General features: G+C 47.1%; 1 protein-coding gene across 3 annotated transcripts in view; it reads right to left on the bottom strand.

The window, feature by feature from the left end:
* Nucleotides 1-24,128, bottom strand: part of LOC106585937 (sodium-dependent phosphate transporter 2) — a 120,923-nt gene that overhangs the window by 43,460 nt on the left and 53,335 nt on the right. For all 3 annotated transcript variants that reach the window (XM_045707000.1, XM_045706999.1, XM_045707001.1), the window contains exons 2-6: nt 16,781-17,407; nt 12,267-12,407; nt 11,117-11,202; nt 10,839-10,935; nt 7,825-7,944 (exon numbers count right to left, since the gene is read on the bottom strand). In XM_045707000.1, coding sequence (XP_045562956.1) covers nt 7,825-7,944; nt 10,839-10,935; nt 11,117-11,202; nt 12,267-12,407; nt 16,781-17,072 — 736 coding nt within the window. In that variant the 5' untranslated portion in view covers nt 17,073-17,407. The remainder of the gene's footprint in view (nt 1-7,824; nt 7,945-10,838; nt 10,936-11,116; nt 11,203-12,266; nt 12,408-16,780; nt 17,408-24,128) is intronic.

The raw sequence follows: 24,128 nt of genomic DNA on the forward strand, positions 1-24,128 counted from the left end.
GCTAACCCACCATTCCAGGACCAAGCAGCAGAGGAAGGAGCAGAGGGACTTCGAGTTGGACTGGCAGGAGAAGTGGACCTGGGAGGAAGTTCTGGACGGGGGCCGGACCTTGGCACCAGGCTGGGGATTATCGCCGCCCGCAGTGGGAAATTGTGGCAGCCAAGGCAGAGAGGCGGAGGTACGAGGCCATGGACGCGCTGAGGGAGAAGCACGAGAGGCACCCCCAAGATTTTTTTTGGGGGGGGCACACGGGTAGTTTGGCTAGGCCTAGGAAGAGCCGGAAGCCAGCTACCCGTGGTTATATGGAGGAGCGTATGGGGTGGAGAGCGCCATGTTTCGCTGAGGAGCGCACTCTCTCACCCATACGCACGCACAGTCTGGTGCGCGTTATTCCAGCCCCTCGCAGGTGCCGTGCCGGAGTGGCCAGACTGCCCTGAACTGCCGGAGTGGCCAGACTGCCCTGAACTGCCAGACTGCCCAGACTGTCCCGAGCTGCCAGACTGCCCAGACTGTCCCGAGCTGCCAGACTGCCCAGACTGTCCCGAGCTGCCAGACTGCCCAAACTGTCCCGAGCTGCCAGACCGCCCCGAGCTGCCAGACTGCCCCGACAGCCTGGAACAGCCAGAGCCGGAGCCACCTCCAGAGATAGGTGGGTTGGGGGGGGGTGTAGCACAGTGCCGGCAGCCACCCTCCCTTCCCTCCCTTTAGTAGGGGGAAATGTTCTTTTTTGGTGTTGCTTGGGGTTATTTTTGTTAAGGTGCTTCCGGGGTTAGCACCTTTAAGGGGGGGGTACTGTCACGTCCTGGCCAGTATAAGGTTAATTGGTATTGTTGTTTGGTCAGGACGTGGCAGAGGGTATTCGTTTTATGTGGTTCGGGGTGGTGTGTTTGTTGAAGGGGCATTTGGTTTAAGTATTCTGGGGTTTTTGGGCACTGTTTGGTTTTCATGTATTCTATGTTTAGTCTAGTATGTCTGTTTCTATGTTTGGTTAATTGGGGTTGGGACTCTCAGTTGAAGGCAGGTGTTGTCTATTTGCCTTTGATTGAGAGTCCATATATTAGGGTGTGTTTGTTATTGGTGGGAGATTGTTCTGCGTTTAGCCTTATGCTTTGCCAGACTGTTTTTGTCGATCGTATTCCTGTTTGTTATTTTGGTGTTCCTTTGGTACTTATTAAAACGTCGAGATGAGCATTCACATACCTGCTGCGTTTTGGTCCTCTTTAACCGACGACAAGCGTGACAAAAATCTAATGCTTACATTAATATTGAATGATTATTATCACAGAAGTGATAAGAGGATAGAATGTGATGGAAAATGTTATGTTTGTACTTTTCTAATAACCACTGTCTTTGTTCATGCAAGTGACTGACTGAACGAATCCTCACTATAAGTATCTTCCATTTGGCAGGACGCCCAGACCCTTGTTTTGAGAAAGAGAGATCTCAGTTTCAAGGTCTCAGCTTAGAGAGAAGAAGCCTTGTGAGGTATTGGTCTGCCATATGCATGACCCAGTATTGGTCGGTCACATGAATGAAGCAAACGTTAATGATGAATTCATTATTAAGGATGAATAAGCTAAATCATGCAAATATAACTTGTCTGTAAATAAGAGAACTAACGGGACTGCCCCGGGTGGAGCTCTTGATCGAGGTGTACTTGGTGCATTGAGTTAGTTGGAACCTATCCAGCACGCTAATAATAAAGAATAATTCATTTAACATTGACTTCGAGTGTCCCTGTGTAGAATTTCCACAACAGCATCCTTGGACTATTGGTGAAGAATCGATTCCATGACTCATTGCCCGTCGACTCCCATTTCTGGTTGTCAAGCTTCGATTCCGTTCGGATTCGACTCTTTGACTGCTAAGAATCAGTATTTTTGCAACGAAGGAGACAGAGCAGGGTAGTTGTCCTAGGCTACTTCCAAGAACAAACTCTTGCATCTTTCCCAGCAAATAAAGAGCAAGCTAGCGGGGGAGAGAGAGAGAACGGGCACAGATAGGCATAGGTAGGCAGGTAGTGTCACGTCTGCTCCTGCTATTGGATGATAAAGTAAATGAGCTCAGGGCGAGGATCTCCTTCCAGAGAGACATCAGGGACTGTAACATACTCTGTTTCACAGAATCGTGTCTGTCTCCGGATATAATGTCTCTGTCCATACAGCCAGCTGGGTTCTCAATACATCGCACAGACAGGAATAAAGAACTCTCCGGGAAGAGGAAAGGCGGAGGTGTATTTTTCATGATGAACTACTCATGCTGTGATTGTGATAACATACAGAAACTCAAGTCCTTTTGTTCACCCGACTTAGAATACCTCACAATCAAACGCCGACCGCATTACCTCCCGCGAGAATTATCTTCGGTCATCGTCACAGAAGTGTATATTCCCCAGTCAAGCCGATACCACGACGGCTCTCAAGGAACTACGCTGGACATTGTGCAAACTGGAAACCGCATAACCTGAGGCTGTATTTATTGTAGCTGGGGACATAAATAAAGCAAATCAACACATCGCCTGTGCTACTTGCACATCAAAAACTTTCGACCATTGATACTCTCCCTTCCGGGACGGCTACAAGGCCCTCCCCCGTCCTCCCTTTGGCAAATCAGATCAGGCCTACATTCTGCTCCTTTTCTATAGGCAGAAACTCAAACAGGAAGTACCCGTGGTAAGGACCGTTCGATGCTGGTTTGACCAATTGAAATCCATACTTCAAGATTGTTTTGATCACGCGACCTGGGATATGTTCCGGGTTGCCTCAGAATAACATTGACGTATACACTGACACGGTGACTGAGTTCGCCAAGAAATCTATAGGGGATGTTGTTCCCACCGTGACAATTAAAACCTTTCCAAACCAAAAAAACGTGGATATATGGCAGCATTTACGCTTTTAACTGTGGCAAGGTGACTGTAATATGGTCGAGTACAAACAGTGTAGTTATTCCCTCCGTAAGGCAATCAGACAAGCAAAACTTCAGTACAGAGACAAAGTGGAGTCGCAATTCAACGGCTCAGACACAAGATGTACGTATGTGGCAGGGACTCCAGACAATCACATATTATAAAGGGAAAACCAGCCACGTCGCAGACAAACGGTCAAGCTACCCGTCAAGCTAAAACACCTTCTTCGTCCGCTTCGAGGAAAACACAGTGCCGCCAACGTGGGTCACTGCTGCTTCCGAGGACTGTGAGCTCTCGTTCTCCGTGGCCGATGTGAGTAAGACATTTAAACGTGTTAATCCTCGCAAGGCTGCCGGCCCAGACCAGGTAGCTGGAGTGTTTACGGACATATTCAACCTCTCCCTGTCCCAGTCTGCTGTCCCCACTTCCTTCATGATGTCCACCATTGTTCCTGTATCCAAGAAAGCGAAAGGAACTGAACCAAATGACTATCGCTCCGTAACACACACTTCTGTCATCATGAAGTCTTTTGAGAGGCTAGTTAAGGATCATATCACCTCCACCTCAACCAACATGCTTGACCCTATAGAGTACCACAGTATGAGTCATAATACCCATAAAACCTAGCAGTCAAACAGGAAAATGATTTTTCCACCATTCATTTTTCCCCATAGGGGATTTTAGAAACACTTAAAATAAGGGCTGTGATTCCTGTAGGCTTACAACGGCATGATGTTTTGATAACCGGGTAAATCTCTCTAGGACAAGGTAACTTTGATCAATATAGTAGAGAAGGTGAAAAGCTTCAAGTTCCTCGGCATACACATCACTGACAATCTGAAATAGTCCACCCACACAGACAGTGGGGTGAAGAAGGCACGACAGTACCTCAAGAGGCTGAAGAAATGTGGCTTGTCAACTAAAACCCTCACAAACTTTTACAGATGCGCCATTGAGATCATCCTGTCTTGTCTAGCTGTATCACCGCCTGGTACGGCAATTGCACCGTCCGCAACCGTAGGGCTCTCCAGAGGGTGGCGCAGTCTTCCCAAAGTATCACCTAGGGCACACTGCCTCCCCATCAGGACATCTACAACACCCGGTGTCACAGGAAGGCCAACAAGATCTTCAAGGACCCCAGACACCCAAGCCACAACCTGTTCACCCTCACCACCATCTAGCAGACCCGAGACAGTACAAGTGCGTCAAAGCTGGGACCCGAGAGACTGAAAAAAAGAAGCTTCTATTTCAAGGCCATCTGACTGTAAAATAGTCACCACTAGCCGCCCTCCTCCCAGTACCCTGCCCTGAACTTTAGTCACTACGACCGGCTACCACCCGGCTACCACCCGGTACTCAACCCTGCACCTCAGTAGGCTGCTGCCTACTGTATGTACATAGACTTGAAACAATACATGTTTAGATACAGTTTTACTAATTTCCTATGTATATACTGTATTCTAGTCAAGTCCATCCTACTCAACTATTGTTGTACATATACTATTCTATCCACGTATTCTACAGATATACTATATATTCTATCCACGTATTATACAGATATATTATATATTCTATCCACGTATTCTACAGATATACTATATATTCTATCCACGTACTCTACAGACATACTATATATTCTATCCACATATTCTTGATATACTATATATTCTATCCACGTATTCTACAGATATACTATATATTATATCCACGTACTCTACAGACATACTATATATTCTATCCACATATTCTTGATATACTATATATTCTATCCACGTATTCTACAGATATACTATATATTATATCCACGTACTCTACAGACATACTATATATTCTATCCACATATTCTTGATATACTATATATTCTATCCACGTATTCTACAGATATACTATATATTCTATCCACGTATTCTACAGATATACTATATATTCTATCCACGTACTCTACAGATATACTATATATTCTATCCACGTATTCTACAGATATACTATATATTCTATCCACGTACTCTACAGACATACTATATATTCTATCCACGTACTCTACAGACATACTATATATTCTATCCACGTATTCTTGATATACTATATATTCTATCCACGTACTCTACAGATATACTATATATTATATCCACGTACTCTACAGACATACTATATATTCTATCCACATATTATAGATATACTATATATTCTATCCACGTATTCTACAGATATACTATATATTATATCCACGTACTCTACAGACATACTATATATTCTATCCACATATTCTTGATATACTATATATTCTATCCACGCATTCTACAGATATACTATATATTCTATCCACGTATTCTACAGACAAACTATATATTCTATCCACGTATTCTACAGATATACTACATATTCTATCCACATACTGTCTATATATATATATTTATACTCCAGAGTCCGACATTGCTCGTCTTAATATTTCTATATTTCTTAATTCCATTATATTAATTTTTTAGATGAATGTGTATTGTTGTGTATTGTTAGATATTACTGCACTGTTGGAGCTAGGAACACAAGTATTTCGCTACACCCGCAATAACATCTGCTAAACCTGTGTTACCCTAACCATCACCATCAAACAAAACCCTAACCTTCACCACCAAACAAAACCCTAACCTTCACCACCAAACAAAACCCTAACCTTCACCACCAAACAAAACCTTCACCACCAAACAAAACCCTAACCTTCACCATCAAACAAAACCCTGACCTTCACCACCAAACAAAACCCTAACCTTCACCACCAAACAAAACCCTAACCTTCACCACCAAACAAAACCCTAACCTTCACCACCAAACAAAACCCTAACCTTCACCACCAAACAAAACCCTAACCTTCACCACCAAACAAAACCCTAACCTTCACCACCAAACAAAACCCTAACCTTCACCACCAAACAAAACCCTAACCTTCACCACCAAACAAAACCCTGACTTTCACCACCAAACAAAACCCTAAACTTCACCACCAAACAAAACCCTAACCTTCACCACCAAACAAAACCCTAACCTTCACCACCAAACAAAACCCGAACCTTCACCACCAAACAAAACCCTAACCTTCACCATCAAACAAAACCCTAACCTTCACCACCAAACAAAACCCTAACCTTCACCACCAAAATAAAACCCCAACCTTCACCACCAAACAAAACCCTAACCTTCACCACCAAACAAAACCCTGACCTTCACCACCAAACAAAACCCTAACCTTCACCACCAAACAAAACCCTAACCTTCACCACCAAACAAAACCCTAACCTTCACCACCAAACAAAACCCTGACCTTCACCACCAAACAAAACCCTAACCTTCACCACCAAACAAAACCTTCACCACCAAACAAAACCCTAACCTTCACCACCAAACAAAACCCTAACCTTCACCACCAAACAAAACCCTAACCTTCACCACCAAACAAAACCCTAACCTTCACCACCAAACAAAACCCTAACCTTCACCACCAAACAAAACCTTCACCACCAAACAAAACCTTCACCACCAAACAAAACCCTAACTTTCACCATCAAACAAAACCCTGACCTTCACCACCAAACAAAACCCTAACCTTCACCACCAAACAAAGCCCTAACCTTCACCACCAAACAAAACCCTAACCTTCACCACCAAACAAAACCCTAACCTTCACCACCAAACAAAACCTTCACCACCAAACAAAACCCTAACCTTCACCACCAAACAAAACCCTAATCTTCACCACCAAACAAAACCCTAACCTTCACCACCAAACAAAACCCTAACCTTCACCACCAAACAAAACCCTAACCTTCACCATCAAACTAAAACCTAACCTTCACCACCAAACAAAACCCTAACCTTCACCACCAAACAAAACCTTCACCACCAAACAAAACCCTAACCTTCACCACCAAACAAAACCCTAACCTTCACCACCAAAATAAAACCCTAACCTTCACCACCAAACAAAACCCTAACCTTCACCACCAAACAAAACCCTGACCTTCACCACCAAACAAAACCCTGACCTTCACCACCAAACAAAACCCTAACCTTCACCACCAAAATAAAACCTAACCTTCACCACCAAACAAAACCCTAACCTTCACCACCAAACAAAACCCTGACCTTCACCACCAAACAAAACCCTAACCTTCACCACCAAACAAAACCCTAACCTTCACCACCAAACAAAACCTTCACCACCAAACAAAACCCTAACCTTCACCACCAAACAAAACCCTAACCTTCACCACCAAACTAAAACCCTAACCTTCACCACCAAACAAAACCCTAACTTTCACCACCAAACTAAAACCCTAACCTTCACCACCAAACAAAACCCTAACCTTCACCACCAAACAAAACCCTAACCTTCACCACCAAACAAAACCCTAAACTTCACCACCAAACAAAACCTTCACCACCAAACAAAACCCTAACCTTCACCACCAAACAAAACCTTCACCACCAAACTAAAACCCTAACCTTCACCACCAAACAAAACCCTAACCTTCACCACCAAACAAAACCCTAACCTTCACCACCAAACAAAACCCTAACCTTCACCACCAAACAAAACCCTGACCTTCACCACCAAACTAAAACCCTAACCTTCACCACCAAACTAAAACCCTAACCTTCACCACCAAACAAAACCCTAACCTTCACCACCAAACAAAACCCTAACCTTCACCATGAAACAAAACCCAAATAAAAAAGTAATTTCCCTAACCAACAAGAAGCTTAGATAACTTACTCTGTCCAGTTAGCTAGTTTTACTTTGGACCAGTGGTGATGAAAGAACACATCGGTTGGCAGAGCTTGTTTCGTTTCAGAGAGGCACATTGTGTGCTGAGTTAGCCTGGGACAGGGACAGAGGGCAGGGGCTGACTGGTAATACATACTTGCTATCTTCCGTCTCATCCAGGGGCAGACAGCAAACCAGACCACGGCAGCACAGACCAGAGCCCCTGCCAGCGTGATCAGAGCTATAGCCCACACCGGTAACATCTCCAGACCGAGCACTGAGCGGGAGAGAGAGAGAGAGAGAGAGAGAGCAAAGAGTGAGAGAGAGAGAGAGAGCAAAGAGTGGGAGAGAGAGAGAGAGAGAGAGAGAGAGAGAGAGCAAAGAGTGGGAGAGAGAGAGAGAGAGAGCAAAGAGTGTGAGAGAGAGAGAGAGAGAGAGAGAGAGAGAGAGAGAGAAAGAGAGTAAAGAGCGAGAGAGAGAGCAAAGAGTGAGACAGCGAGACACACAGGTTAGGTTAGCCTCAGTCCTAGTTCTTACATGGTGCTCCTGTGTAAAGGTTAGGGTTGGGTTAGCCTCAGTCCTAGTTCTTACATGGTTCTCCTGTGTAAAGGTTAGGGTTGGGTTAGCCTCAGTCCTAGTTCTTACATGGTGCTCCTGTGTAAAGGTCTAGGTTAGGGTTGGGTTAGCCTCAGTCCTAGTTCTTACATGGTGCTCCTGTGTAAAGGTTAGGGTTGGGTTAGCCTCAGTCCTAGTTCTTACATGGTGCCCCTGTGTAAAGGTTAGGGTTGGGTTAGCCTCAGTCCTAGTTCTTACATGGTGCTCCTGTGTAAAGGTTAGGGTTGGGTTAGCCTCAGTCCTAGTTCTTACATGGTGCTCCTGTGTAAAGGTTAGGGTTGGGTTAGCCTCAGTCCTAGTTCTTACATGGTTCTCCTGTGTAAAGGTCTAGGTTAGGGTTGGGTTAGCCTCAGTCCTAGTTCTTACATGGTGCTCCTGTGTAAAGGTTAGGGTTGGGTTAGCCTCAGTCCTAGTTCTTACATGGTTCTCCTGTGTAAAGGTCTAGGTTAGGGTTGGGTTAGCCTCAGTCCTAGTTCTTACATGGTGCTCCTGTGTAAAGGTCTAGGTTAGGGTTGGGTTAGCCTCAGTCCTAGTTCTTACATGGTGCTCCTGTGTAAAGGTCTAGGTTAGGGTTGGGTTAGCCTCAGTCCTAGTTCTTACATGGTTCTCCTGTGTAAAGGTTAGGGTTGGGTTAGCCTCAGTCCTAGTTCTTACATGGTGCTCCTGTGTAAAGGTTAGGGTTGGGTTAGCCTCAGTCCTAGTTCTTACATGGTGCCCCTGTGTAAAGGTTAGGGTTGGGTTAGCCTCAGTCCTAGTTCTTACATGGTGCTCCTGTGTAAAGGTTAGGGTTGGGTTAGCCTCAGTCCTAGTTCTTACATGGTGCTCCTGTGTAAAGGTTAGGGTTGGGTTAGCCTCAGTCCTAGTTCTTACATGGTTCTCCTGTGTAAAGGTTAGGGTTGGGTTAGCCTCAGTCCTAGTTCTTACATGGTTCTCCTGTGTAAAGGTTAGGGTTGGGTTAGCCTCAGTCCTAGTTCTTACATGGTGCTCCTGTGTAAAGGTTAGGGTTGGGTTAGCCTCAGTCCTAGTTCTTACATGGTTCTCCTGTGTAAAGGGCTAGGTTAGGGTTGGGTTAGCCTCAGTCCTAGTTCTTACATGGTTCTCCTGTGTAAAGGGCTAGGTTAGGGTTGGGTTAGCCTCAGTCCTAGTTCTTACATGGTGCTCCTGTGTAAAGGTTAGGGTTGGGTTAGCCTCAGTCCTAGTTCTTACATGGTGCTCCTGTGTAAAGGTTAGGGTTGGGTTAGCCTCAGTCCTAGTTCTTACATGGTGCTCCTGTGTAAAGGTTAGGGTTGGGTTAGCCTCAGTCCTAGTTCTTACATGGTGCTCCTGTGTAAAGGTTAAGGTTGGGTTAGCCTCAGTCCTAGTTCTTACATGGTTCTTCTGTGTAAAGGGCTAGGTTAGGGTTGGGTTAGCCTCAGTCCTAGTTCTTACATGGTTCTCCTGTGTAAAGGGCTAGGTTAGGGTTGGGTTAGCCTCAGTCCTAGTTCTTACATGGTTCTCCTGTGTAAAGGGCTAGGTTAGGGTTGGGTTAGCCTCAGTCCTAGTTCTTACATGGTGCTCCTGTGTAAAGGTTAGGGTTGGGTTAGCCTCAGTCCTAGTTCTTACATGGTGCTCCTGTGTAAAGGTTAGGGTTGGGTTAGCCTCAGTCCTAGTTCTTACATGGTGCTCCTGTGTAAAGGTTAGGGTTGGGTTAGCCTCAGTCCTAGTTCTTACATGGTGCTCCTGTGTAAAGGTTAGGGTTGGGTTAGCCTCAGTCCTAGTTCTTACATGGTGCTCCTGTGTAAAGGTCTAGGTTAGGGTTGGGTTAGCCTCAGTCCTAGTTCTTACATGGTGCTCCTGTGTAAAGGTTAGGGTTGGGTTAGCCTCAGTCCTAGTTCTTACATGGTGCTCCTGTGTAAAGGTTAGGGTTGGGTTAGCCTCAGTCCTAGTTCTTACATGGTGCTCCTGTGTAAAGGTTAGGGTTGGGTTAGCCTCAGTCCTAGTTCTTACATGGTGCTCCTGTGTAAAGGTTAGGGTTGGGTTAGCCTCAGTCCTAGTTCTTACATGGTGCTCCTGTGTAAAGGTTAGGGTTGGGTTAGCCTCAGTCCTAGTTCTTACATGGTGCTCCTGTGTAAAGGTTAGGGTTGGGTTAGCCTCAGTCCTAGTTCTTACATGGTGCTCCTGTGTAAAGGTTAGGGTTGGGTTAGCCTCAGTCCTAGTTCTTACATGGTGCTCCTGTGTAAAGGTTAGGGTTAGGTTAGCCTCAGTCCTAGTTCTTACATGGTTCTCCTGTGTAAAGGTCTAGGTTAGGGTTGGGTTAGACTCAGTCCTAGTTCTTACATGGTGCTCCTGTGTAAAGGGCTAGGTTAGGGTTGGGTTAGCCTCAGTCCTAGTTCTTACATGGTGCTCCTGTGTAAAGGGCTAGGTTAGGGTTGGGTTAGACTCAGTCCTAGTTCTTACATGGTGCTCCTGTGTAAAGGGCTAGGTTAGGGTTGGGTTAGCCTCAGTCCTACTTCTTACATGGTGCTCCTGTGTAAAGGTCTAGGTTAGGGTTGGGTTAGCCTCAGTCCTAGTTCTTACATGGTGCTCCTGTGTAAAGGATGGAGAAGGCGTTGATGCCTATCGTTGAGGCGTAGAACACTGGCAGGGCACGGAGACCGTTGGGTACCGGGTCATCCTAAAGACAAATACACACACAGGTCAAAACCACACACACACACACACACACACACACACACACACACACACACACACACACACACACACACACACACACACACACACACACACACACACACACACACACACACACACACACACACTACTGATCGTGTATAATGTGACTACTGGTAACCCACCTGATTAAGGATGAAGTGTCTGATAAGAAAGAAGAGGAACCCTGACATCATTCCTGACAGTAGGGGAGAGATGAACCAGGATGCAACTGGAGAAAACAGGGAAAGAAGGGGCAGGCTGGGTAATGTAGTCATAGATCATGTTTGAGAGCATCAATTCTGATAGGTCATTGATCCTAGCTTGCCTGAGCAGACTGAATGATGTACACATCACCTTGTATCCTAAATAACTACTCAGAATGATTTCTAGATCAGTCAGTATGATCAGGTGGTGATCAGCCTAAGAGGGTAAGGTATTGGTTTTAGGGGACTATTTGGTATTGGACCATAGAGAGCTGGCTGGGTAAAGTAGTCATAAACAGTCAACCCTGCCCCAGAGCAGGCTGGGTAATGTAGTCATAAACAGTCAACCCTACCCCAGAGCAGGCTGGGTAATGTAGTCATAAACAGTCAACCCTGCCCCAGAGCAGGCTGGGTAAAGTAGTCATAAACAGTCAACCCTGCCCCAGAGCAGGTTGGGAAATATTTTCGTAGACAGTGAACCCTGCCCCAGAGCAGGCTGAGTAATGTAGTCATAGACAGTCAGCCCTACCCCAAGGCAGGCTGGGTAATGTAGTCATAGACAGTCAGCCCTACCCCAAGGCAGGCTGAGTAATGTAGTCATAGACAGTCAGCCCTACCCCAAGGCAGGCTGGGTAATGTAGTCACAGACAGTCAGCCCTACCCTAAGGCAGGCTGGGTAATGTTATCATAGACAGTCAGCCCCACCCCAAGGCAGGCTGGGTAATGTAGTCATAGACAGTCAGCCCTACCCCAAGGCAGGCTGGGTAATGTAGTCAAACAGACAACTGTACCCAGAGCAGACTGGGTAATGTAGTCAGAGAGTAAATCCAATCCACCAGAGGCTGGGTAATGTAGGCACATGTCCAATCCATCAGGGGTAGGACTAGAGGGTCTATTTGAGATTGGAACTCACATAGAGAGGGCTAGGTTCCATATTAGACTGAGTCATGTGATGACTAGCCAGTGGTGGGCTGAAAGAGATCCTAATAAACAAACAATTATCAATCTTGACCAGCTGCAGGCTGGGTAGTGTAGTCATTGATAGTAAACCCTATGCAGAGCAGGCTGGGTAACATAGTCAATGACCTACCAATCTTGACCAGCTGCATCCACTGTACGCCCTTGGTGCCAATGGCCACCATGGAGAACCCGATGGTCGAACCCACGATGCAATGCGTCCCGGAGATGGGTAGTTTGAGGAACGAGGCGATGAGTTGCCAAATTGCCGAACCTATAGATAAAGAAAGACAGAGAGGGAGGGGGGGAGAGACAGAGAGGGAGGGAAGGAGAGAGACAGAGAGGGAGGGGGGGGAGAGACATAGAGGGAGGGAGGGAGAGAGACAGAGAGGGAGGGAGGGAGACAGAGAGGGAGGGAGGGAGAGAGACATAGAGGGAGGGAGGGAGAGAGACAGAGAGGGAGGGAGAGAAACAGAGAGGGAGGGAGGGAGAGAGACAGAGAGGGAGGGAGGGAGACAGAGAGGGAGGGAGGGAGAGAAACAGAGAGGGAGGGAAGGAGAGAGACAGAGAGAGAAGGGAGGGAGAGAAACAGAGAGGGAGGGAGGGAGAGAAACAGAGAGGGAGGGGGGTGGTCGTACAAACTATAAGATTTGGCCTGAAAAATGATAGAAACCATCCCTTAAAGGAGATGCTTTTTGTCAGTTTAGTTATTTTACCAGGTAAGTTGACTGACAACACGTTCTCATTTACAGCAACGACCTGGGGAATAGTTACAGGGGAGAGGAGGGGGATGAATGAGGCCATTGAAAGCTGGGGATGATTAGGTGACCATGATGGTGTGAAGGACAGATTGGGAATTTAGCCAGGACACCGGGGTCAACACCCCTACTCTTACGATAAGTGACATGGGATCTTTAATGACCTCAGAGAGTCAGGACACCCATTTAACGTCCCATCCAAAAAACAGCACCCTACAGAGGGTAGTGTCATTACCCTAGGGTATTGGGATATAATTTTTTTTAGACCAGAGGAAAGAGTGCCTCCTACTGGCCCTCCAACACCACTTCCAGCAGCATCTGGTCTCCCATCCAGGGACTGACCAGGACCAACCGTGCTTAGCTTCAGAAGCAAGCCAGCAGTGGGATGCAGGGTTGGTTAGGTGGTGTTCAGCTGGCTGGGTTGGTTAGGTTCAGGCACAGTTCAAGAAAATAGCTTTTTGTTAGCCTTCGTACTGGATGAAAAACCTGTTGTCAGACAGCTGTATAATACTACAAGACAGCGTAATGAGAATGATCACCCAGTCTGGTAGCATCCCCAGACCACCCAGACTGGTAGCATCCCCAGACCACCCAGACTGGTAGCATCCCCAGACCACCCAGACTGGTAGCATCCCCAGACCACCCAGACTGGTAGCATCCCCAGACCACCCAGACTGGTAGCATCCCCAGACCACCCAGACTGGTAGCATCCCCAGATAACCCAGACTGGTAGCATCCCCAGATCACCCAGACTGGTAGCATCCCCAGATCACCCAGACTGGTAGCATCCACAGATCACCCAGACTGGTAGCATCCACAGATAACCCAGACTGGTAGCATCCCCAGACCACCCAGACTGGTAGCATCCCCAGATAACCCAGACTGGTAGCATCCCCAGATCACCTAGACTGGTAGCATCCCCAGATCACCCAGACTGGTAGCATCCCCAGACCACCCAGACTGGTAGCATCCCCAGACCACCCAGACTGGTAGCATCCCCAGACCACCCAGACTGGTAGCATCCCCAGACCACCCAGACTGGTAGCATCCCCAGACCACCCAGACTGGTAGCATCCCCAGACCACCCAGACTGGTAGCATCCCCAGACCACCCAGACTGGTAGCATCCCCAGACCACCCAGACTGGTAGCATCCCCAGATAACCCAGACTGGTAGCATCCCCAGATCACCCAGACTGGTAGCATCCCCAGATCACCCAGACTGGTAGCATCCACAGATCACCCAGACTGGTAGCATCCACAGATAACCCAGACTGGTAGCATCCCCAGACCACCCAGACTGGTAGCATCCCCAGATAACCCAGACTGGTAGCATCCCCAGATCACCTAGACTGGTAGCATCCCCAGATCACCCAGACTGGTAGCATCCCCAGACCACCCAGACTGGTAGCATCCCCAGACCCAGACCACCCAGACTGGTAGCATCCCCAGATCACCCAGACTGGTAGCATCCCCAGACCACCCAGACTGGTAGCATCCCCAGATCACCCAGACTGGAAGCATCCCCAGATCACCCAGACTGGTAGAATCCCCAGACCCAGATCACCCAGACTGGTAGCATCCCCAGATCACCCAGACTGGTAGAATCCCCAGACCCAGATCACCCAGACTGGTAGCATCCCCAGACCACCCAGACTGGTAGCATCCCCAGATCACCCAGACTGGTAGCATCCCCAGACCCAGACCACCCAGACTGGTAGCATCCCCAGATAACCCAGACTGGTAGCATCCCCAGATCACCCAGACTGGTAGCATCCCCAGATCACCCAGACTGGTAGCATCCCCAGACCACCCAGACTGGTAGCATCCCCAGATCACCCAGACTGGTAGCATCCCCAGACCCAGACCACCCAGACTGGTAGCATCCCCAGATAACCCAGACTGGTAGCATCCCCAGATCACCCAGACTGGTAGCATCCCCAGATCACCCAGACTGGTAGCATCCCCAGACCACCCAGACTGGTAGCATCCCCAGACCACCCAGACTGGTAGCATCCCCAGACCACCCAGACTGGTAGCATCCCCAGACCACCCAGACTGGTAGCATCCCCAGACCACCCAGACTGGTAGCATCCCCAGATCACCCAGACTGGTAGCATCCCCAGATCACCCAGACTGGTAGCATCCCCAGATCACCCAGACTGGTAGCATCCCCAGATAACCCAGACTGGTAGCATCCCCAGACCCAGATCACCCAGACTGGTAGCATCCCCAGATCACCCAGACTGGTAGCATCCCCAGATCACCCAGACTGGTAGCATCCCCAGATCACCCAGACTGGTAGCATCCCCAGATCACCCAGACTGGTAGCATCCCCAGACCCAGATCACCCAGACTGGTAGCATCCCCAGACCGCCCAGACTGGTAGCATCCCCAGACCGCCCAGACTGGTAGCATCCCCAGACCACCCAGACTGGTAGTATCCCCAGACCACCCAGACTGGTAGCATCCCCAGATCACCCAGACTGGTAGCATCCCCAGACCACCCAGACTGGTATCATCCCCAGACCACCCAGACTGGTAGCATCCCCAGATCACCCAGACTGGTAGCATCCCCAGACTACCCAGACTGGTAGCATCCCCAGATCACCCAGACTGGTAGCATCCCCAGACTACCCAGACTGGTAGCATCCCCAGATCACCCAGACTGGTAGCATCCCCAGACCCAGATCACCCAGACTGGTAGCATCCCCAGATCACCCAGACTGGTAGCATCCCCAGACCCAGATCACCCAGACTGGTAGCATCCCCAGACCACCCAGACTGGTAGCATCCCCAGACCACCCAGACTGGTAGCATCCCCAGACCACCCAGACTGGTAGCATCCCCAGATAACCCAGACTGGTAGCATCCCCAGACCACCCAGACTGGTAGCATCCCCAGACCCAGACCACCCAGACTGGTAGCATCCCCAGACCACCCAGACTGGTAGCATCCCCAGATCACCCAGACTGGTAGCATCCCCAGACCACCCAGACTGGTAGCATCCCCAGACACAGATCACCCAGACTGGTAGCATCCCCAGATCACCCAGACTGGTAGCATCCCCAGATCACCCAGACTGGTAGCATCCCCAGACCACCCAGACTGGTAGCATCCCCAGACCACCCAGACTGGTAGCATCCCCAGACCCAGATCACCCAGACTGGTAGCAGACCCAGACCCAGATCACCCAGACTGGTAGCATCCCCAGACCCAGATTGGTAGCATCCCCAGACCACCCAGACTGGTAGCATCCCCAGACCGCCCAGACTGGTAGCATCCCCAGACCACCCAGACTGGTAGCATCCCCAGATCACCCAGACTGGTAGCATCCCCAGATCACCCAGACTGGTAGCATCCCCAGATCACCCAGACTGGTAGCATCCCCAGATCACCCAGACTGGTAGCATCCCCAGACCACCCAGACTGGTAGCATCCCCAGACCACCCAGACTGGTAGCATCCCCAGACCCAGATCACCCAGACTGGTAGCAGACCCAGACCCAGATCACCCAGACTGGTAGCATCCCCAGACCCAGATTGGTAGCATCCCCAGACCACCCAGACTGGTAGCATCCCCAGACCGCCCAGACTGGTAGCATCCCCAGACCACCCAGACTGGTAGCATCCCCAGATCACCCAGACTGGTAGCATCCCCAGATCACCCAGACTGGTAGCATCCCCAGATCACCCAGACTGGTAGCATCCCCAGATCACCCAGACTGGTAGCATCCCCAGATCACCCAGACTGGTAGCATCCCCAGACCCAGACCACCTAGACTGGTAGTATCCCCAGATAACCCAGACTGGTAGCATCCCCAGACCCAGACCACCCAGACTGGTAGCATCCCCAGCACTGAAACACTCACACGATGAACGGTATACATACCGACCATGGCGCTGACCTCCCCTGCCATGAGAACAGGCACCGTCTCGTTGTACAGGTTAACGTCTATGATGCCCTTCCGTATGGTCTCCCCCACCTTGGCTCCAAGCAGCATGGAACCCAACGTCTCAAAGATGGACGCCAGGATACAGGCCTGTTTCAGCGTCACAACCCCCGACCCCACCGCCGTCCCGAACGAGTTGGCCACGTCGTTGGCCCCCACAGAGAAGGCCAGGATGAAGGCTATGACGAAGCCTAGGATCACCATCCACAGGTACTCTTGTAAATCCACCATCTTGACTCTCGATCAAAAAACCTACCCAACTCAACCTACCCAACTCAACCTACCCAACTCAACCTACCCAACTCAACCTACCCAACTCAACCCAGCTAAAAGCAGCTAGCTGTTGGTTCGTTGGAGTGGAGCTGTAAATCCCTTCCTCTGTGCGTACGAAGCTCTGCTCTGCTGTGACTTGGTCCCCTTCCTGGTTGTGTTCAGTTGGAGGGGAGCAGTGTGTCGCTAACTCAGCGTCTGGAAGTCAGTCTGTGGAGAGGAGGCGGCTAGTGGCAGACGGAGTGGGTATTCCATGACTCAGAGCTGAGACAGTCCCGTCTACACACGTCCCTCACCTGACAAACAAACAAACAAAGAAAAAGAGAGGTTAGAGGTCATGATTAGGCTAGACACCCCCCCCCCAACTGACCAATGAGAATGTCTGGTTCCCCAACACCAACCAATCAGAGTGACTGTCCCCCCAATGACCTGTGAGTCTAATGAAACGAGGTGGATGTTTGATTAAAGCGAGCACACTGAAGGGTGTGTGTGAGCTGAGGACAGCTCCGATAGCCAGCCACAATAGGAAATAACTGCATCATGGTCCATTGGTCCATACTTTAAAAAAAGACTCAAATCATCCCTGATAGCTGGACTGGGGCTATAAAAAGACTAGTGTGTGGGGAACGAGATGTGAGCTATGTGTTCAGTGTTAGGAGTAACATATTAACACCCTCTCTCTCTCTCTCTCTCTCTCTCTCTCTCTCTCTCATAACAAGGCCCTTTGCAGTCAGCTGTTATAAAGCGTGATCACCTTTCACTGCTTCTCCACTGCTGAGTTTCCATCCAGATAATATTAGCATCTGATACGGGGAAAGTATCAAAAGTAGTGAGTGCTGATCTAGGATCAGTTTTCAGATAATCTGATTCATTACGATCTAAAAGGCAAAACTGATCCTTGATCAGCACTTTTAGTCTGAGACACTTTTTGAATAAAAAGGGGCCCGTTTACACCCGCATCCCAGTTCAAATCAAATCAAATGTTATTTGTCACCAGCGCCGAATACAACTTACAGTGAAATGCTTACTGACAAGCCCTTAACCAACAATGCAGTAAAAATGTTTTAAAAAGTGAACTAAATAAACAGCAGCCCTCTGTCTCTCTATGGGTAGACCATCTATCTGATGCCGTCTGGTCAAAACGAGTACGACATCGTTGCTGCCCGTAGTATTGAAGGCAAGGGAAGCCAGCGAGCATCTGGTCTCCCTTGAGAAAAAAAGGCAGTTAACCCATTGTTCCCCGGGATGTGGATGTCGATTCAGTCAGATTCAGAGAGGTTAAATGCGGAAGACACATTTCAGTTGAATGCATTCAGTTGTACAACTGACTAGGTATCTCCCCCTATTTCCCCTTCGTTGTAACAGGTGACCTGCTTGGCCACTGGGCATGTAAACAAAAGCATGAGAAGAGAGCAATGTTTCGTGTGTGTGTGTGTGTGTGTGTGTGTGTGTGTGTGTGTGTGTGTGTGTGTGTGTGTGTGTGTGTGTGTGTGTAATGGTATCCCCCCCTTTCCTTTCGTCTAGACCCTGCTCTAAATGCCTTAGTCCTGCTGCTGTAGTTTGTCGTATTTAAAAAGGGTTTTAGTGAGAGAGTCGCCACCACAACACAAACAAGCAGCAAGAGGTTTTTAAATGAGCCTATAAGTACATATAGACTTCCAAGGCTGAGACAGGCAGGCAGCTTGGGGCTATTCTCAGATTTAAAAACATTTTAAAACATGGTTTATGGATTCAACTAGTTTAGCAACAGCATCAACATGTTTAGGTCCTGACTCCAGACCTGTATTTGAGTGAAGACAGTAGATAGCTGCCTAGCTAACACATGTTTAGGTCCTGACTCTAGACCTGTATTTGAGTGAAGACAGTAGATAGCTGCCTAGCTAACACATGTTTAGGTCCTGACTCTAGACCTGTATTTGAGTGAAGACAGTAGATAGCTGCCTAGCTAACACATGTTTAGGTCCTGACTCCAGACCTGTATTTGAGTGAAGACAGTAGATAGCTGCCTAGCTAACACATGTTTAGGTCCTGACTCCAGACCTGTATTTGAGGGAAGACAGTAGATAGCTGCCTAGCTAACACTTGTTTATGAACTTTACCCAGACCTGTATTTGGGTGAAGACAGTAGATAGCTGCCTAGCTAACACTTGTTTATGAACTTTACCCAGACCTGTATTTGGGTGAAGACAGTAGATAGCTGCCTAGCTAACACTTGTTTATGAACTTTACCCAGACCTGTATTTGAGTGAGGATGGTTTCTGACAACTTGTTTATGGGCTGAACTGAAGCCTGTATTTGGGCAGACAGTGACAGTATCAGGGCAGACAGGATAATTTCAGCCTGTCTATCTGTTTTGGTAGCCACCAGGAAACACATCCACAATGGCACTATGTAGGCCCAATGCACCTTTGCTCATCGGGTCCATGTCGGCCCCATGGCATTGGCCCAGTGTGGCCAGCTCTCACCTTGCCTGAAATAAGCCCATCTTTTCCCAGAAAAGCTAATAATTTTGGGATTTGTTTATATTCGTCCTGTTACATACAAGTGTGTAATGGAAATGTTTTCATTTTAATTTTTATATCCCAACTCTCCCTGAGACACCTGCAGGGAGTGGGTCACCGTCAGGGTCACCGCCAGGGTCACCACCAGGGTCACCATTGCACAGTGCCCCTTGGAACAATTAGGATTAAGTGTCTTGCTCAAGGGCACAGTGGCAGACTTTTAACCTTGTGAAATTGTGAGTGATGGTTGCTGATAACGGGCCTCTGTACGCCTATGTAGATATTCCATAAAAAAAGAATCAGCCATTTCCAGCTACAATATTCATTTACAACATTAACAATGTCTACACTGTATTTCTGATGAATTTGATGTTATTTTAATAGACAAAAAAAAAAAAATGTGTTTTTCCTTCAAAAACAAGGACATTTCTAAGTGACCCCAAACTTTTGAACGGTATTGTGTGTGTTTTTTACAAGAGAAAGTTTCTCATAATATATTATGTCACATGCACTTGTTTAAGAATGTGTCACCATGATCAAACAAAAGAACCCTTGAACTGGAACAAAACTCAGTAGCTGCACAAAAACAACTGTGCGCAAACTGGTGTTGCACGGTATACTGAAATTTCGATATGTGCTCGATATGTACATAGCCTGTTATTTTCACTGTCTTTTTATTTATTTACTTACCTATTGTTCACCAAATACCATTTTTTGCACTATTGGTTAGAGCCTGTAAGTAAGCGTTTCACTGTAAGGTCTACTACACCTCTTGTATTCGGTGCACGTGACAAATAAACGTTGATTTGATTACTAAAATAAAACGTTTGGGTAAGAGAATTTGTTGATGTCGGTATTGCTCTACTTACTCATTCATTGCTAGAGCGGTCTGGCTCGCATTGTCGGCTCCTCACTCAAGCTAACACACTTGAATAATGTAACACGACATGTAGAAATGTTGAAACTGTTCGCAAAACAAGGTCCATCAGTGGAGGCTGCTGAGGGGCGGACGGTTCATAATAATATCTGGAATGGAGCCGATGGAACGGATCAAACAACGTGTTTGATGTATTCCATACCATTCCACTGATTCCGCTCCAGTCATTACCACGAGCCCGTCCTCCCTAATTAAAGGTGCCACCAACCTCCTGTGATGTCCATACCAGCTAGAACACTTTTACAATGCTATATGATACCGGTAGCTTCCAGCTTTAAAAAGGTGCACTATGCAGAAATCGCTCCACCATTTCCGGGTTGATACAATTCTAATAGTTTGCCTAATTTCAGTTTATGTACCAAAACAAGCAAAGTATAGTGTTGAGAATCATTGTACCATCTAAACCGCTGTGAAATATATTTTCCATAACCAAAAATATTGAATTTTCAGCTGTTTGAAGCTGGTGTACAAAATCGAAAATTAAAAAAATTAAAAAACCAAACTTAACAGGAAAAGATAGAAATAGAACAGATCTACAAGCTTCTTAAGACGTCAATGAGAATGACAGATCTATAACTGATATTTCTGTGTGAAATTGATAGGGTCGTCAAAACAGTTACATATTGCAGCTTTAAAACTACTTTCCTTGTTACAACTGAAGCAAACATAAATTCACTACCCTAATACTGTGTTTGTGATAATATGCTAACCATTATGTTAAATATACTGATTTCAAAGCTGATTGACACCAAAAACGTAATTATTAATTCCCTTAGGTCTCCCTCACCACCAAAAACTCATTCACTTCTTCATCTCCATGTCTGGTTTCTAGATTTCCATAGCGACAAAGTCTGATTCCACAGCCATTTTCTGCCTGCAAATGACATCATTACTCTTAAAGAGACAGCACACACTTTTATTAAAATAAAAGAGGATTGCTTCTTCTATGCAAATGTTGTTGATCAGTATAATAAAAATAATAATAACTCAATGCATGACATACTTCTATTGAATAATATGCCTTCACCTGTATTATATACACCTAGGCTACATCTTGATTTACCCAGTTTATCAATAGAGATTTACTATTCAAATGAATTATTACCATTGTTGTTTTATAGTTAGATTGGTAAAAAAAAAACAAGTCAAAATTGATTGGATGATTTGATTCATTAATTCATATATGGCTGTCTCTCTCCTGCAAATTTCTTTTTTTTTTACAAAAATGGACGCAACTTTTTTCCAATGTAATCATATTGAACCCAAAAGATGACCAACTTCCAGGCCAGTAGCTGAGTTTATCTGTGTGGATCAAGTGCCATTCTGTGACTTTGGCTAATACGCCTCTTTTGTTGTGGTATTGTTTTGGTATCGAGTATCGTGATACTAAACCTGGTATGGAAGTAAACAATTCTGATATTGTGACCACACTAGTGCAAGCCACTTCCCCCAAATATTGAAATGAGACCCCGCCTCAAGCTGGGCTTAGTGTAGGCTAGCCTGTGTTGGGCTGGCCTGTGTTGGGCTAGCCTGTGTTGGGCTGGGGTGGGCTAGCCTGTGTTGGGCTAGCCTGTGTTGGGATGGTGTAGGCTAGCCTGTGTTGGGATGGTGTAGGCTAGCCTGTGTTGGGCTGGTGTTGGGCTAGCCTGTGTTGGGATGGTGTAGGCTAGCCTGTGTTGGGCTGGTGTTGGGCTAGCCTGTGTTGGGATGGTGTTGGGCTAGCCTGTGTTGGGATGGTGTAGGCTAGCCTGTGTTGGGCTGGTGTTGGGCTAGCCTGTGTTGGGATGGTGTTGGGCTAGCCTGTGTTGGGCTGGTGTTGGGCTAGCCTGTGTTGGGCTGGTGTAGGCTAGCCTGTGTTGGGCTGGCCCGTGTTGGGCTTGTGTAGGCTAGCCTGTGTTGGGATGGTGTTGGGCTAGCCTGTGTTGGGCTGGTGTTGGGCTAGCCTGTGTTGGGCTGGTGTTGGGCTAGCCTGTGTTTGGCTGGTGTAGGCTAGCCTGTGTTGGGCTGGTGTAGGCTAGCCTGTGTTGGGCTAGCCTGTGTTGGGCTGGGTTGGGCTTGATATGGGAGTACGTACAACAACACACATTTTCTCTCACCACCAGAATGTGTCAGAGAAACCAGTACCGCCAAAGAGTCAACTACAACAGGCTCTGAATAGGCAAGAACACACTTGGGTTCAAGTACTATTTGAAATCTATCAAATTATTTTAGAATTTGCTTCAGCCTGACTGAGGTGCCAGATGAACTGGGTTGGCAATTTCTCAACTATTGGTCCTACTTCCATTGCACCAGGCAAGCTCAATCAAGCCCAGCTTAAGTCTTTCAAATGATTTAGAATAGCATTTGAACCCGGGTCTGGATAGGAGTACAACGCTAGTCCTGCCTGTGACACACTGTCCGCCACACGCTTCCAAACCCCCAGAGAAAATCTCTCCCCCGCTGATCAAAAACCCAACTCCATACCCCATGGGACTAAATACTTCCTGTTTCTGATTTGTTTCCCCACAAATGATCAAAATGAATTGAGAGGTAAATGCTGCACATGTCCCCTACAGTAAGCCTCCCCCCCATGTAAACAGCTTGAAACCAGACTAATACATACTGTAGGCTCTGGGGTTCACGTGGGCTACCGAGCTCTTTTCGAAACATCCCACTCTACTAGCCTGCACCCCTCCCAGACACACCAGCCCACCCTCTCTCTCCGTCCCACAGCTCAGTCCTCTCTGGAACACTTAGAGGGTCATAGCCCTGACAGACCCTGTGTGTCGCTGGCCCAACATCAATCAGAAAACTCAGTGGAGCTGGGCAACTGCCTGCCCCCCCGTTTCTATTTCCAAATTTGGTGTCACGCGATTACATGTTGTGCACTATGACTCGTCAGGAAAACACGCAGTTTTATTAGGCTACAGATGAAATAAATCATGATGAACATCACAGGGTGGCGAAAGTGCGAGGTGATGAGCTTGATGCTCCTTTCCAATAAATATCCAGGGTTTTATTCTGGTGACATGATGATCGATGTTTGTCTTTTGTCCATAATAATCTCATCATGTAGGCTATACGTGCGCCCTGCATGCTGTTGGAGTGAGGACACGCGCCAATAACAGAGTGGGCACACTCGCTATATAACGTTAAAAAAAAACTTGTGACAAAAACCATCAGTAGATTTGAAAAAAGGAATGGAAACCCATTTAACTTGTAATTTTTATTTGTTACATGGGAATTTAACCGCAAAATGTACTCTTTTTTTTTGTGCACGACGTCATCACGCACAGCCTTTTCTCTGTCAATTTGATCTCTGGTGGGAAAATGCACCGTTTAAAAAAATAATCAAATACTTGAAAGTACTACTTAAGTAGATTTTTGGGGTATCTGTACTTTACTATTTAGATTTTTGACAACTTTTACTTCAATAAAATCCGAAAGAAAATAATGTACTTTTTACTCCATACATTTTTATTCACAACCAAAAGTACTTATACACAATTATCCTGTCCTGCTAATTCACACTTATCAAGATAACATCCCTGGTCATCTCTACTGCCTCTCTACCGGACTCACAAAATCATTAAAAGCTTG

The sequence above is a fragment of the Salmo salar genome, chromosome ssa24, assembly GCF_905237065.1.
Source record: "Salmo salar chromosome ssa24, Ssal_v3.1, whole genome shotgun sequence".
NCBI lineage: Eukaryota > Metazoa > Chordata > Actinopteri > Salmoniformes > Salmonidae > Salmo > Salmo salar.